We start from the raw sequence: 16,676 nt of genomic DNA on the forward strand, positions 1-16,676 counted from the left end.
ATTAAAAAAAATATAAATCAATATGTATCAATATACACATATAATATTTTTTTTATTCAGTTATATACATGTAAAATATTTATCATAACTCTTAGTACTTATGAAAAAATGAAAAAAAAATCAAATTAATAATCAACGAATTTCAAATCAAACACTTTAGTATTTAATAAATTTTTATTATTTTAAAATATTCAATAATTATTTTTGTCATCTTTCTGTTGATTTTAATAAAATATACTAGATAAATAAATTTTTAATAAATTTATTATGAGACAATTAAACTTTAAAATATTATTATAAAATAAATTAATTTCTTCCAACACATCAACAATCAATTCGTCTAACTTCTAAAAAAAAAAAATTAAAGTATGCGATATAAAATTTTTTAAAATTAAATGAAGTGTTTACTCTTAAAAAAAAATCAACACGGAAACCTAAATTAAAAGAGAGAAATTATTACCATAATAGAAAAGAAGAAAGAAAAATTGTTTACCAAAATAATAAGAAAAAGACTCCGCAATATTAATATACCATGCTTTTTTTTTCTTTTTTTTTTTTATTGTCTAAAATCATAGGGAATAAGACCTCCCAGCATTTTGGACAGCAGTGTAACTAAGCGAAATAATTTGAGTCCACCAGAATCCACATGAAACAGAGTTTGCAGAGTGAAAGTATGTTGGAATCTGATTTCACCGAATGAGAGAAAAATAGAAAACACAGGAATGGAATACATCCACCCATCACTCATCCTTGGACTTTACTTGTACACTCCCACCAATCACAATTTCCGTAACAATTGGCCAAACATATGATAATACTAACACATAAATTTTCAATAATATTATTCATACATCAAAGATTTTTTTTTTATATTTGTAGAAAATACAATTATTATTAAAATATTATGTATTTGAATTATTTTTTAATTAACAAAACAAAAAATATATATTTGTGTTAAACCTTTTAGTATGAATAAAATAACAAATAATGGTGCCACTATCTCTGTGTGTTCCTTCTCAACATATTATTGAGAGGAGATTTTGTAATAATTTTACTTCCCATATTGTTATCATCGCCTTTGAGTAATTCAGAATGATGGGTTTAGGACGGTGATATATTAATAATTTTTGCCAAGTTCAAGGAAAAATAAGCTCCTTTTTTTTCTCTCTTTAAAATGTATTGTTATTCAGATAGCAATTTTGTTTATGTTTTAACTAATTTAGTATAAAAGACTTTAACAAAATGTTCACTTCCAAGTCCTAGCTTTTTAGGGACATAAATTCTTAACAAAATCTATTATATTATATTCTTAATGTTGTTCTTAGGTTCTTTTAACAACCGGTTCTTCTAAAATTTTGTCTTTAATGTTTAATTATATACCACTAAACACAATTCTTATCTTAAATATATGTTATTAAGATTAGGATTGCTAGTGTTAGTTTTTTTTTTTTTTTTACCCAAATAGTATTCCCTAATCCGATTGGCATGGTCAAGGCGAGATTCGAACTCCCGACACTTACTTAAGCGGACGAGTGAGTTGACCACTCGACCAACCCAAGTTAGTTAGGATTGCTAATGTTACTTGTTGTCTTATATTTTATTTAAAAAATTGTTTGTTTCTAGGAAAGTATAGTCACTTAGACATACAAATTACTTGGTAAAAGAGTTTTTATACTAAAATTACTAAAAAATGATTAAATTAGTTAATATTTAATGAAAAAGACCAAAATTTTCTATAAATTGATAACTATATTCTTAGGTGAGTTAAGTCATTTTACTTTTTATTTGTTCAAATTGACTATGAAACTCAAATTCTTATTGCTATTATTTTGTAAAATATGAGTAGAGAATTAACGAATTAAGGATATTATTAACTTTATATATAAAAATAATTAGGTCCTCCTTTTTAAATATCAATTAAATTATAATTTTTTAATCATTTTAGTATAAAAAATAATTTTTTCAATAATTAATTCCTCTTTTTTTAACCAATTAAAGTATTAAACATGCACAATTTTAAATAGTAAATACTTATTATAAAGGAAGGGCCTTTCCTTCTTCAGAGTACAAGGTGTACTACTGAGACTGAGAGATCAACCTTCACTAGCTGATTTGAAACGAGAGAGAGAAATCAGAAATGGAGGTAGGGTTCTTGGGTCTAGGGATAATGGGCAAGGCCATGTCCATGAACCTTCTACGCCATGGATTCAAGGTCACTGTTTGGAATAGGACTCTCTCAAAGGTCTTAACTTTCTCTAACTTCCCTTCTCATATTCAATGCAATTCCTACTGTTCCTGCAACTTCACTCTCGAACCTTCCATTTTCAATCTGATTCATCATATGGGGTGTTACCAAAATTTTATTTTTCCAGCTCCAAATCTCAATTGGCTTGCACTTTGAAAAAAAATAAAAATCTGATTTTTTTTATTATAATTTCTTCCTACATAATATTGGTTATTAATGGTTCTGGATTTTGATTTATTTATTTTGCATTCGCTATTGGTTTTTCAGTTTTCTTTTTTTTTTCTTTTTAATTTATAGTTTCATTTCATGTGCAATAATCATACTTAAAAGGAAGAAATTATGCAGAAAGTTATATTTGCTGATACATAATTCCAAGAATTTTGGAGAGCAGTTTAGCAACCAGTCTGAATTTTTCACACGTTGTTTACATGATATCAAATTAGTGAAGATAACAAAATTGTGTTTGGGGGGTGGGGGGAAGAAAAGTGGAACAAATTAGAGAAAGTTTATGTAATTTGTAGTATGGGTGTTTATATGTCCTATTCTTTGTATATTATTAAGCATTAAGTTCTCACCATAAAAGTACTATGAACTTTGATTTTGAATATTCTGCTAGTGGCCTAAAGTTTTCCATGCTTTTGCAACCTCTAATAATCTAATTTGTAGTGTGATGAACTTGTGGAACATGGTGCTTCAATTGGAGAAACCCCTGCAGCTGTGATCAAGAAATGCAAGTATACAATTGCAATGTTGTCTGATCCTTCAGCTGCTCTATCGGTGCGCATTTATATATAGTTTCTTTTATAGTATATTATATAATTTAAAATTTTCCATGCAACTTATGTTGCTTTTACTTAACTTGCATTTTGTGATAATTTTTTAGGTTGTATTTGATAAAGATGGTGTTCTTGAGCAAATTGGTAATGGAAAAGGTTATGTTGACATGTCAACGGTTGATGCAGATACATCTTCGAAGATATCTGAGGTTAGCATAGCCTTTTGATGTTTATCCTGCTAATGAAAAAGTCTATTTCCCTTCATTCCAAGTTCATAAATTTTCTTCATTTTGTTTTAGTATAATTTTTTGATAAACATGTTGTGTATTCTTTCTGATATCATCTAATTTGAGTACACACAAATTTGATTTCTGCAGGCAATCAAATCGAAAGGTGGTTCCTTCCTTGAAGCTCCTGTTTCAGGTAGCAAGAAGCCTGCCGAAGATGGGCAACTAGTAATACTTGCCGCGGGGGACAAGGTATTCTTAACTCTGAAATTGTGAATAGATATTCAATCACCATGCTTGCATCACTGCATGTTTTTGTGCTAAACTTCTAACTGCTTGAAGGAATTGAATTATTCAGACATAATTTCTGATTTTATCTTTGCTATCATGGTCTTCTGCTGTACATTGGAATCAGATGTATACTTAAGAAATTGGAATTCTTTGGTATATCCATGTGCTCAAGTAGTCTTATGTGTATTCATTGCTGCGGACTAACTTTTCAGGAAATTGAAAAACTATTAAGTAGCCAATGGAACCTCATGTATATTAATCTTTAGAAGTTGACTATTTTGATACATAGGCATTGTACGATGAAGTAGTGCCAGCATTTGATGTATTAGGAAAGAAATCTTTCCATCTTGGTGAGGTTGGAAATGGCGCAAAAATGAAACTTGTTGTTAACATGATAATGGGCAGGTAATCTTTTTGTTTGTCAAATTCTATGCTTTCTAATTTAGATGGGGAAAGGGGGTCGACCAAGACGGCTTAGAACATTTTTTTGGAAGCTGAAGACAAAAAAAGTCGAAATTGCATTATTATACTTGTTCTTTATGTTATGCATGTTGCAGTATGATGAATGCTTTCTCCGAGGGACTCACACTAGCCGGAAGAAGTGGATTGAACCCTTCGACTCTTCTTGACGTGCTGGTAATTTCTTGTGACCAATGAATGGGACACTATTTGTTGTTCTCTTTTATTGTCGTTGAAAGCATAATCGTTGTGCTTTTTGATGCTATCAGGATCTAGGTGCCATTGCTAACCCCATGTTTAAAATGAAAGGACCCTCAATGCTCAAAAACAATTACTCCCCAGCTTTTCCACTAAAACATCAGCAGAAGGACATGAGATTAGCCCTCGCCCTCGGAGACGAAAATGCTGTACCGATGCCTATAGCAGCTGCGGCAAATGAGGTAATACTAATTCCTTTTTTGTTTGCATGAAAATCTCAGGATGAATTGCTAATACAAAATTCGTCAAGAAAGGTTGTATAAGTTTAAGGAAGAACAAACTTGATGTGTAGTTTAAGGATCAAATGACTACTATTGTTTCTGATCTTAAGCTCTTTATGTGCATGTGACTGATATAAATTGATGATTATCAAACTACAACAGAAAAGGATTCTTCCTGTTTCTTCTCTTTTTGTTTCTTAAATTGTATATCTTCCTATTTGTCTTGTAGGCTTTCAAGAAAGCCAGAAGCATGGGATTGGGAGACCTTGACTTTTCAGCAGTCCATGAGACTTTGAAAAAACCTGATCATTCATCTTGAGAGACATTAACTCTGCAAATTGATTGAGCCATTGATATGGCCAATAAGTGTTTCAATCTTCTGTTTGAGCATAGGTTACAATTATAATATATTTGGATGAATTGTAAACTTTTTCCTACATCGGACACATGAAATTATGACGTTTACATCCATAGTGGACACTGGATATCATTGTTTTGGATGCTATGAACCAAGTTGCAAATGGTTTTATTTGTCTTATAAGTAGTTAAGTATTAAGTTTTAGTTTTAAATTATATACAAGCATAAACTCTCTTACGCTAATAAGCATTAGCTAATATATTTGTACATTGGAGATTATATCTATGATGTACATGCTAGGACGCAGACAATAATTCCAATTTTTTGAGAGACATGCATATATATTAAATATAAATTGATTTTTTTATATTAACATTTTTTTCAATTATATAAAAGGCATAAAATATTTTAACAAATAATATATACTGTTTCATTTGGAGAAACATTTTCTTTTTTATTAAAATACTGTTGGACACAAATTTCATGACATGCAACAACTGGTACAAATTTCATGACATGCAACAACTCAACAAAGTACCATGCCGCAAAGCATTGTATAATCTTAGTTCTTAGATGTCTATTTTACCGGAGAAAATAAAAACTTGGACCAATGACCAAAGAAACAATATAAAATGCCGACAGTATTGTTTTATTTCCAATCTTCCAGTTATCTCCATGAAAAGAAAATTCATAATAGGCACGTTGTAGAAAGTTAGGATAATATAAAAGTGCAATTTTATGGTAAAAGACTTATCTTTCGAACCATACCAACAAGTAAAACACATTAATCCAGGCTAACACAAAATTTGACCAAGTCTCCAAAAAGTATCCAAAATTGGTGGCTAAAATGTCGAAAGTACAAGCATAAAAAATTTTAAAGAAAGTAATGATCTAAATGAGTTCTGAGAAGTTCTAAACAAGTAGCACTCGTGATGCATCCTTGAAAAGGTTTCAATCGTCATCCTCATCATCATCTTCATCCCCACCTGCAGCAGAGTTGAGAGCCTGCAAGCGTGCAATCAACTTATTCTTCCTCTCCTCATAGGTAAGCTTCTTGAGGTTGTACCTGAAAGTAAAAGAGGAAAAAGAAAAAGAATACCTCAGGAAATGTGTTACATTATAGTTGTCAAATATAGTTGAATTCATGAATATAAATCAGATGTATACCTCTTGTGCTCCTTAGGAGCAGGTTTCCCTGACTTCTTGATGGTAGGATCAGCACGAATGGCAGCATGAACCTTTTTGTACAGAGTCTCAATTCCATCAGCCTCTATTCCTCGCTTGATATATTCACTGAAATGTGACTGGTATTTCTCAGGTTCATCTTCCTGCAAAGTCTGCATAATATATGGAACAAGTTAAATTGTCGTCCAAATTTATGAAAAAACAAAAATATTGTCTAGAATTTTACAATAAGTAGCGCCTAAGTAAGATTTTTTTTTTCCACACCCTCATGTAAGAAGCAACATGTCCACCAAAGATATACTTGCGGTGAACTTCGGGATCAAGCTCCTTCTTCTCTTTGTCAAAACCAGCAAACCTCTTTTCACTGTGAGGGATATCCAAACCCCCATCCAAAGCTCCCTGTAAACCATCTCAATTAGTCAATCAAACAGCAAAAAATAGATTACAGAAGCTACCATTGCAATATAATAGCACATACCTTAAGGGCACCGAACACACGGTTTCCAGTTGTGGTCCTGATAAGACCAACATCAAGAAGAGCACGGAATGGCCTCCTGGTATCAGCAGGCTCAACAGAGAAATCCTCACCAGTAGCCTCGACATTTCCTTGATACTCCTCGTCCATTTCAAGCATCTTAAGGACTCGACGAGCAAGGAGAAGTCCAGTGCAATAAGCTGGCCACATCTTAAGAGATTCAGTCACAAGGATAAAAAACTGTACAGAGAGAAATGCAGACAACACAATCGACTATGAAAATTCACACACAAATGATCGTTGAGGAAGGAGGGGAGAAAGGATATCGATAGAAGTACCTGCAGCATAGTTAGTAAGGCCTACTTCAAGACCATAGCGGGGTAATTCATGAGAATAAGCTGCTGCAAGAACAATATCACCAGCAATGCTAGCCGATGTTATTTGTGCAACAATATCCTTGTTTGTCTAATAATGAGGTTAAGGACTACCCAAGGAAATAACAGCTAAACTGACTTAAAAACAGATAAATGATTTGATCAAAATAGCTATGGACTTGTAATAACTAAAACTATAGTCAATTTTAAGACAATAAAAGCAAGAAACAAGCAAACAGGGAGAATCGGTGCAAAATCTAAATGCTTTTCTCATAGTTGCAAGCAATTGAAATGTAAATCTCCACACATCATTAGGATACGAATCGCACAACAAAGCGATACTTTGGAGTGTTGTATTTGTTCTTGTCCTGGTTAATCAACCGAATCCTGGCCCTGTAATCGGTCTTTCCCTCTGCACATTTTTCAGTTTAATAATGTCACCAACAATTTTAAAGCCATGTAGGAACAATAACAAACACAAAAGAAACAAAGATTAAAATAAAAGCACCATACCTCTTCTTCTCTTAAACTTTACTTGATACCTCTTGAAGTAGGCCTTAGATTTCTGGGCCTTAACATATACCTACATTATGCAATAAAAAAATAATAGTTACAGAGATTGTAATAAAATAAAATTGTAGGGTTTGTTTACTCCAAAACTCACCCATTACAACACATAACAAATAAAAATTAAAACAGAAGACTTGTATTTTCTGTTGTATTAAAATACAGAGAGAGCAAATCCTATATACACATTAGAAATGACTAAAAAAAAGCTACTTTGTGTGAGTTTAACAGATTCAACTTTTATATCATGATAGTGTGAATTCCTTTAGTAGTGATAAGCACATCCAAAGCATAAACCCTAACATATTTTTTGGGCAAACTCAACCTCAAAACTCCAGAAATTTCTCATCAAGTACAGATAAATAAAATCATGATTTTCAACGCTATACAACACACAGAAACAGCTCAAATTCTCAGGAAACAGAGGAATCGAAATCATTTGCTAAACAAACCATGCAGATTAAAGTTCAGATCAGAAAACGGCACAATGAAACGCAAAACCTAGAACGTATGAGGAACAGGATAGAATATACGGAAAAGGTTGAATATTTACGCACCATTGTTGTTGAGCTGCGCTTGTAGCTCGATCTCTTCCCACGAGGTGTAATGGAAAAGAGTGAAGGGATGGAACTAGGGTTAGCCAAGGTTTTAGGCTTTTATGGGCATTTGCTTCTCTGTGGGTCGGATCATAATTTGTTCGGGTTATTCCTTAGGGTAACAAATGGGCCCTAGCTATTTTGGGCCAGGTTTTCTGCTCCTCTTACTATTTATGCCTCAGGCGAAATTTAAAAAGAGAAACAAAAACATGCTTATTCCAAATACTCAAATCATGCTTGCTAGTATAGTATTTTTTTTTTTTTTTGACTAAACAGAAGAGGGAAAAAAAAAAAAAAAGGCAAAACCAAATTAATTGGTTAGGTTAATATCTAAATTTATTAGATGTTGAAATTCATTTAATGGTTGACTTCAATTCGAATGAATATCCAACACTATTCTTATTCCTTTAAATTAAAAGAATAAAGACTCTTCAATTTAAATTCATAACCTCTTGTGTATGCTTTGTCAAATTCTATTTCAAAATATTATTACCAAGTATTTTTTTATTTACCAATAAAAAAACTTTTAAACCGTCTATTTCACAAATAACTTTAAAATATTAGGATTTAGGAGTTATACCTTAAAATAACAAAAGCACATAAGACATTAATAAAAAAAAATATAAATATATTTGTCATTAAAAATTAATTTTACACCTTAATAAGATGGAAATTATTGGTGTTAATATATAAAAATAAAATTTTAAAAGTTTTAAATGACAAAATTATAATAAAATATATATTATCCAACTTTTTAACAATATACTAAATACGTGTATTTTGTGTATCGAATATAAATATGTCCTTTCAAAATTTGTATTTCACTAAACAAATCTTGTTTATGTCCCTATTAGACACGGATGGCAACTAAATACATTTTAATGGACCACAACAAAGTACTTGTAAAAGCTTAAAGAGTCTAATAAAAATGTTGGATTTTTGTTTTCAAAACCTCAACTTGGACTTTTAGTTTTTACTTTTTAGTTAAGTTATTATAAGTAATTTTTCATCTCAACTATTTTTTTTTTCATTTTTTACACACATTTGGTACACTAGTACAAATAATTGGACTTTACCATGATATTGGTATCCTTTGCTCCCTTTTCCCTTTAATTTTTACTTATATCTTTTGTTTGTTTTAGTATTTTCATGTTATTCTTTATACTAATACTAATACTAATGCATATTGTGTAATGTTATGATGCATGGATACACAAATTTTAAAATTTTATAAGACACAGAAACACGACATATATATAAAATATAAAAAATTTTTAGACACATTATAATAACATTTTGTTATTTTATTGATATTCAAATATAAAATATTTTTTAAATTATTTTTAATGTCTTTTTTAATTATTAAAAGTATTTAAAATATTTTTTATTTTAATAAATAAGAATATATATTATTTCTAACTTATTTCAAGAATATATATTAAGAATAAGACTGGACACGCTGATACATGATAATATTTAGGTGTTCAAGTGTATTTGGAGAAGAATTTTTTTATTTTTTATTTTTTATTAAGACACAATTAAATATGGCAGACATCGAATGAGTGTCGATGAATATCTTATCTAAAATGTGTCCGTACTTCATAAGTATAATGTCTAAACTCTAAACTCTACACATGATATATTTGCATCTCCTTCGTATCTATACTTAGTAATGTGTAATTCCAAAATTAAATTATAAACCATCTTATATAAACTACATGAGGGGGATTCTTATATCTGATTAAAAATGAAAAAGAAGCAAACCTGAAGGTTCTAAAAGAATTAGAGAAAAAGGTTGAATGTATAACCTTCTTTAACTTTAATTAATTGGGCCTTAAAACAAATAATCAACTCTGGCTTCATTAAGTCAACATGGTGAATTATTCACGAGATAATTTTATTTTGTCTCATAAAAACCAGAAAATAGAACTAGATCAAAGAGGAAAAAAATAACACTAGCATATATTCTGGTTCAGTTGTTATGTGCAATCCAACCTATATCCAGTCTCCACCACAACTTTGGTAGAATTTTAACTATTAATTCAAGTATTACATACACCAATTCCCTAAAACTCAAAGTAATCCTATATGGGCACACAAGCATCAACTTAACTTGACATGACTATACTAATACCTAGACTTACCACATTTTTAGTGTTTATCCAACTTAACAAGGATTACCTCCAGATACAAGATACAAGACAGAAAATACAACGAAAAGAATTCTAAAATTACTTATGACTTTTCTCTCAAGTGTATCACTCACCCTTTTCTCTTGCACTGGTTTTTAAACAATGCCTCTCTTTCATTGTCTTTTACCTCTCAAAGAAAACTAGAAAATATATACATTGAAACTGAAATACCAAACGAAAACAATGAAGGAGACGATGATTCACATCCTTTGTGCTAAAAATTAAACCGGATTAAACTTTCTTAGATGAAACTCTTCATCTAGGCATAATGTTTCTTTGATGTAGAAACACTGTCCACAAAACGTTGAGCTCTTCTCTTAGAAGTTCACAAACATACTCATATTTTGGTTCACTCTCATTGCCTCTCATGGTATTCAATTTTCCCTTTTGTACTTTAGTTAGAGCTACGGTTAGGGTTTATCTCAAGTCAACTCTTTGGACCTTGAACTTTCATAAGACATCACTCCTTTTTCTTCAATCAACTCCTAAATTAGGGTTTTTAAATCTGATTCATTTGTTTGACCGAAGATGATAGAGCAGCAGAATTGATCTTGCTCAGTAATAATCTCAAATCTAAATCCTTGAAAATGTACTTTGGTTTCAAATAACAATTTGAGCCTTTGATTTATCGCAAAGATAATCAACTACCAATTTCTTCATCTTTTTAGAAATGGCGTTGCAAAGAGTAGAAGAAGAAGTGAAGAAATTAACTTATATATAAATGAAAATTATTTACCTTTAACTTCTGCCTTAGCTTAACATGCTTTGATTAGTGTGATTAGACATTGCTTTCTTGATAAACCTTTCTCTTTCTTTTTTCTATAGTGTATGAACTCAAACCGAAGCTCACTCTCTCTCTTGTGTGTTTAACCAAAGTATACTTGTGAGCTTTAACTTAGATTTGATTCTTGGTTTGGATCAATTCACATTCAGCACCCATGAGATTCCACGTTTTGGGCTTCAACCAAAACAGAATTGGGTTGCAACAATAATTCCTTTGGAACTGCATCACTAAATAAGACTATTAAATCCAATTGAATGTTTAACCCAATAAATTAATATTTGTCATCATTATTAAATTAATTATTTTTTTAATTTAACAAAACCAAAAAGCATAAATCAATATTTGTCATCATTATTAAATTAATTATTTTTTTAACTCAACAAAACCAAAAAGCATAACCCTACCCATTTCTTCTTTTGCAAGTATTAAACACCAATCCTAAAAATTTGTTGAGGACACTGAACCATATATATATAATATAAAAATATTATATTAATATTAATGTACAAATTAATTTTCTCAATATTTTTAATTTTTTATTATATATTATTTTAAATAATTTTTTATTTTTATAATTAATAATACATATTCTTAAATATGTAATTATATTTAAGTATGTCTAAACATGTTTGGATAAATATTTTTAGTTTTTATTAAAACAGCTAAATACAAAAGATAAGTACATCAAATAATTATAAGATGGGTGACATATCTGATATGTGTCTAATACGCACGCACAACAATTTAATGAAATATAAATGATTCATAGATGATGATCATATCTAAAGCAACAAAAAAATAAAATCTATGATGAATATATATCAATAATATCCAAATAATGCAGTTCACATAAAGCAACCACAAGTTTTTAACGGAAATGTTTGGTAACCAAAGAAAATCAGCCAAAAACAGTCATAACTTGCCTTATTTAGCATTCATTAATTGTTGCGATAATTAATAAATGCTAAATAAGACAAGTTCTGACCGTTTTTTTTTTTTTTTTGTCTCCCTAGCATTACCTGTTTTTAAATATCCAAATTTCCAAACAACTGATTTATAAAGCTCAGTTGTAGAGAAAGATAGTTCTCTTCTAAACACAACAAATTTAACATCTTCAGTGACAAATAAATCTATCAACAAGTATCATCTGAATTCCAAGAAAGGTGGGTTTAAAGACAAAACCTCTTCCTCCTTCACACAAACCTCAGCTCTCTGAGACTTAAACAACTCTACTGCGACAGGCGAAAGGCGAATACAACCGCTCAAGTATAGAGTGGACAGACTCTTACAACCGTCTCGCAACGCCTCTAGGCTACCGTTGCAAAGATTGCGACAGCGGTTAACATGTAATGTCTTCAAGTTCTTACAGTATAACCCCACTGCTTGCCATCCAGATATGCTAACCTCATGGCACAAGGCTAAGTTCCACTCTTCAAGTAGTGGACATCCCTTGGCAATCGCTGCGATTGAGGCATCGGAAACAGTCCTGCACATTCGAAAGTTTAGGATTTTAATGCTCGAGGAAGATCCTATTCCGGCCAAGGGATCTCCAAGTGGAGACCAACTCAAACAAGAAACATTGAGATACTCTAATCCGCCACCACTAACAATTCCGGTTACCCCATCCGGCTTAAGCATACAAGATTCAGCCTCTATGTATGCAAGAGTGTTTGAACATCCCTTAAAGCCAACACCAGTTATGCCCTCACAATGTGATATGTTAACCCCTTTAAGGCGGCGACAAGCCTGCGTAAGAGCCTTTAAACCATTGTCAGATATTTGTATGCAGTAGGAGAGGTTTGCATATTCCATAAGGAAGCAAGCATTGGCTAAAGTCTCCAATCCCAAGTCGGTAATACCCGGGCATCGATAAAGACTAATCGATGTTAATAGGGGACAACCAGAAGCAACCAAGGACAGTCCATAGTCAGTGACTTTCAAGCAAAAATCTAAATTAAGTTTCTGCAAATCCGAGCCGTAGTTGAGCAAACGAGTCAATCCTGCATCATTTAGCTCTCTGCAGCCAGATAAGCATAAAGATTCTAAATGCTGAAAGCGCCTTAGCAGCTTATGAAGATGGAGTGTGTGAATGTCAAGAACCTTTTTGGACAAAGAGGAAGGAGTTAACAAAGTGAATGAACACGAAAATTGCAATGACCGGCGACTGGAATCATGAATGCCTAGCCATCGACGACAAGTCAAGCCAAATGATTCACGATCCGTGGGACTATCTAAACCATGGAAGATAACAGTGAGGCAATCATCTGGAAGGTGCATGATTGAGGTTGCATTATTTCTAGAAAGATCTCCCATGTCGACCTGTTCAAGATTCTTCTGAAGAGGGTTGTAATGAACGAATCTTTATGGCAAATTTTCTAGAGCTAGATGAAATAGGAGATTCAAATCCACAAAGAACAGGTGTTTCTCTATCATAACCATAACCAATATGAACCCCACACTTGCGGCAGAGCAATTTAGTCTTCGAACGATGACCAAACCAAGGGACAGGAAAACAATTTATTTCATCAACCTGTGTAAATCGGCTAAGATCAACTGAAGAAAAAGAGATTGATCCTTTCTTAACAGACTTTTGATACTGAGATGCAATGTTAGATGTGATTCGGTTCGATGATGACAAATTCAAAGGGTATCCACAAGAGCCACAACTGCAATGAACACCAGAATTTCAAAATGTATATCATACAAATTGCAAAAGAAAACAAAAAAGATAAAAATAAAAACAAGAAAGATAAGAACACAATATAAAGCACCAACCAACTCACACACTCATAGAAAAAGCATCAAATCCAAATACAAAACACAAGACTAGATGCATGCTAACAACATGAACATTCCCAACAACCACTTTCATCAACAATCAAATCAAGGCATAATTAAGAATTAAGATATACACTCACTGATTAAATTCAAATCCAAAACACCAAACATGCTAAATGCTTTCATAGTAAAAGCCGTCTCTTTGAGGGAATAATTGGGAGAAAAAAAAGATAAACTCAACATCCAAAAAGGCATAAAGAATTATATCTACATGCACTAAAGGGAATATCAAAATCTGCAATTAGTGATTATATTTCTATTTTCCAAGTCACATGATTCATGTTCCAGCACATGGCTTCTCAACAAGCTGACACCTTTAAGAATTGGGTGCCGGCAACATCTAAATTCTAAACACCTCACATCACAAAAATCATAAAAAGATGACATCAAATACAAAATCTACCCAAAGGGTATCACAAACAATATAGCCAACATCAATCAAAACAGAGAACAGAACAAAAATTACAAATTTTTAAACCCATAATTACCAAATAGCATATGAATAAAAGAATTAAAATCTGAGAAAAGACTCGGAATTAGAGAAAAAAGAAAATAAAAAAGGAACAGAGAGATACCTGTAAGAGACGTCAGCTTGGGACATCCTTTTAGTTTTCTCCGAATTGTACGATCATAAGCAGAACTCATCCTCGTCCATTGTCTCAGAGGTTTAAAAAAAATGAATAAATGAGATTTAGAGAAGCTTCAATGTTTGGATTATTCTCAGAAGTGCAGTGTTTTACGTTTACAAGGCACGTTTCCAACACACTTTAAGACTTAACAAAAATACTCCATAAAAGAACAAGGTCAATAAATTAAATTAAATGTGGTTGGTTACTTGGCTTATATAAAAAATGTACTCTGGAATAAAATAAGTTAAATAAATAAAAATGTCCGTGTTTTTTTAATGGATTTGACTTTAAATTTGAATACTACCATTAATAACAATAATAATAATAATAATAATAATAATAATAATACCTTTATTCTTTATTTTATGTGATTTTAAAGTTAAGATCATAATGTGATAAAATAATAATAATCTTAACTAAAAGGAATATTCAAATAAAATTAGTTATACTCTTAAATCTATATTAGTTATTTAATATTCAAATAAAATATTTATTAATTAAAAAATGTATGTGATTTTGACAATAAAAGGAATACTTAAATAACACTTTTAAGTAGGGGTGTACATGGGATGGGTCACATCGGGTTTGGCTTAATCCAGATCCGACCTAAAATATAGATCGGACCTAATTTTTAGACCCTAATCTGATTCTAGACCCGATGAAACCTATGCACCTTCGTGCCGGGTAAAAATCGGGTAAAAATCGGATGAAAATCAGATGAAAACCGAGTCTTTAGCATGTAAAAATTACCTAATCGCCAACCATTATTTCACAATTCACATAGTAAAATTCACTTAAAAAAATATAACAAGAACCAACCATTCTTTAAAATTAAAGCATAACCATAATCAATACTAATATTGTCTAATAACACCAAATATTTAAATCAATACAAATAACACAATTTATGCATTAGTCTAAAGTTTTATACATTTTAAACATAAAACATTAACTTATAATCTTATAATGACTAATAACACAAAATATTAAGGTTTACAATATTTAAATTCCACATAAGAATAGCCATCATTCATCACTAATAACACAAAATATTAATTGTGTATGATGACCGGATCACTGGGTCGAGTTCGGGCGACCCGAGTTATGGCCCGGACCCGACCCGAAATAATGATCGGATCTATTTTTGAGACCCTTACCCGATCCTAGACCCGATAAAATCACACTAAATTAGTCTCTAAAGTGTTCGGGGCCGGATCGAATCTTCGGATCGGATCGAGCCATGTACACCCCTACTTTTAAGTTTATCTACTTGATATTATAATCTATAAACCATAAATTTTAAAATTTAAAAGACTAAGTTAAGTTGGAATTAATCAATTATCTCTTTGTCTATTGATAACATAATATTATAGGATAGTTTGGAAGTGTTTGAATGAAAAAAAATTAGTTTAACTTATATTTACCTTTTTAAAACAAAATGTAGGAAATATATCAATCACAATTGCAATTTATCGTAATATATAAAATAGAACTATTTACATAAGATTATACATAAAAAGGTCTAAGTCACAATTATATAATATTTACTTTAAAATGAATCTAAAAAGATGTTTATTACAAGTTTCCAAGTTGTTAAAAAAAGGTAAGAGTAAACTACCATTTGTATCCACGAAAGTTAAAAACGCTGACAAATCTACCCACAAAAGACAGAAACTACCAAATATATCCATCAATCATGAGTTCCGTGGGACGAAACTAACCAATCCGTATTCCGGTGTTGATTTCGTCAGTAACACTCCCTATGTGGCATTTCACGGCGTGACATGGCTTGGGGGCTGCACACGTGGATGTTATAATTACAATTAGTTAAAAAAATATTTGAATTATGAATTTTTTTTTTGAAAAAGAAAGGGAAATTAGAAATGAACAGTTAGCAAAGGTTTTCCATCTTCGCGCGTTTCAGAGAACAAAGGGTAGAGACCTAGGAAGAAACTGTTCATCTTCACCACTCATAGAAAACCTCCAAGGCCGACGATAATCTCCGTATTGAAGAGAGGGTGCTTGTTGGTGTGGCTCGTTTCAGCGGGTGGAATTGCGTGGTGTCATCCATAGGTAAGAAGTAACCGTTGATCTCTATGTCATGGTTTTCTTGTTTTCGATGCATGGTTGTGGAAACTGAGTTTTCATTAGGGTGTGCTTGTAGTTGCTATGATTTGGTTGTTAATTAGGGTTTGTCTGTT

At 31.5% G+C, this 16,676-nt stretch overlaps 3 protein-coding genes and 1 non-coding gene across 4 annotated transcripts; 1 reads left to right on the forward strand and 3 right to left on the reverse strand.

Moving 5' to 3' along the window:
* The first annotated feature begins 2,049 nt into the window (after positions 1-2,049).
* GLYR1 (glyoxylate reductase 1) lies at positions 2,050-4,982 on the forward strand. Its single transcript, XM_016324847.3, has 8 exons — positions 2,050-2,242; positions 2,912-3,022; positions 3,129-3,230; positions 3,399-3,500; positions 3,829-3,944; positions 4,097-4,175; positions 4,268-4,438; positions 4,707-4,982. The coding sequence occupies exons 1-8, from the start codon at positions 2,138-2,140 to the stop codon at positions 4,794-4,796; spliced, it is 876 nt and encodes a 291-aa protein (XP_016180333.1). The 5' UTR covers positions 2,050-2,137; the 3' UTR covers positions 4,797-4,982.
* Positions 4,983-5,569: 587 nt separating this feature from the next.
* Positions 5,570-8,130, reverse strand: LOC107622815 (large ribosomal subunit protein uL18). The gene is made up of 8 exons (XM_016324858.3): positions 7,994-8,130; positions 7,383-7,452; positions 7,190-7,281; positions 6,834-6,960; positions 6,499-6,695; positions 6,285-6,419; positions 6,003-6,172; positions 5,570-5,901 (listed from the first exon to the last, which is right to left on the reverse strand). The coding sequence occupies exons 1-8, from the start codon at positions 7,994-7,996 to the stop codon at positions 5,787-5,789; spliced, it is 909 nt and encodes a 302-aa protein (XP_016180344.1). The 5' UTR covers positions 7,997-8,130; the 3' UTR covers positions 5,570-5,786.
* A 3,621-nt stretch (positions 8,131-11,751) lies between these two features.
* Positions 11,752-13,667, reverse strand: LOC107622825 (RNI-like superfamily protein). The gene has a single exon (XM_016324871.3). It carries the CDS (start codon positions 13,319-13,321, stop codon positions 12,152-12,154), a length of 1,170 nt encoding a protein of 389 aa, XP_016180357.1. The 5' UTR covers positions 13,322-13,667; the 3' UTR covers positions 11,752-12,151.
* On the reverse strand, positions 13,332-16,600 carry LOC107626599 (uncharacterized protein At4g08330, chloroplastic). Its single transcript, XR_015905345.1, has 2 exons — positions 16,443-16,600; positions 13,332-13,674 (listed from the first exon to the last, which is right to left on the reverse strand). It is a non-coding gene; the product is annotated as an uncharacterized protein At4g08330, chloroplastic (transcript).
* Between the last annotated feature and the right edge of the window lie 76 nt (positions 16,601-16,676).

Source organism: Arachis ipaensis, chromosome B2, assembly GCF_059453495.1.
Source record: "Arachis ipaensis isolate K30076 ecotype BB chromosome B2, ASM5945349v1, whole genome shotgun sequence".
NCBI lineage: Eukaryota > Viridiplantae > Streptophyta > Magnoliopsida > Fabales > Fabaceae > Arachis > Arachis ipaensis.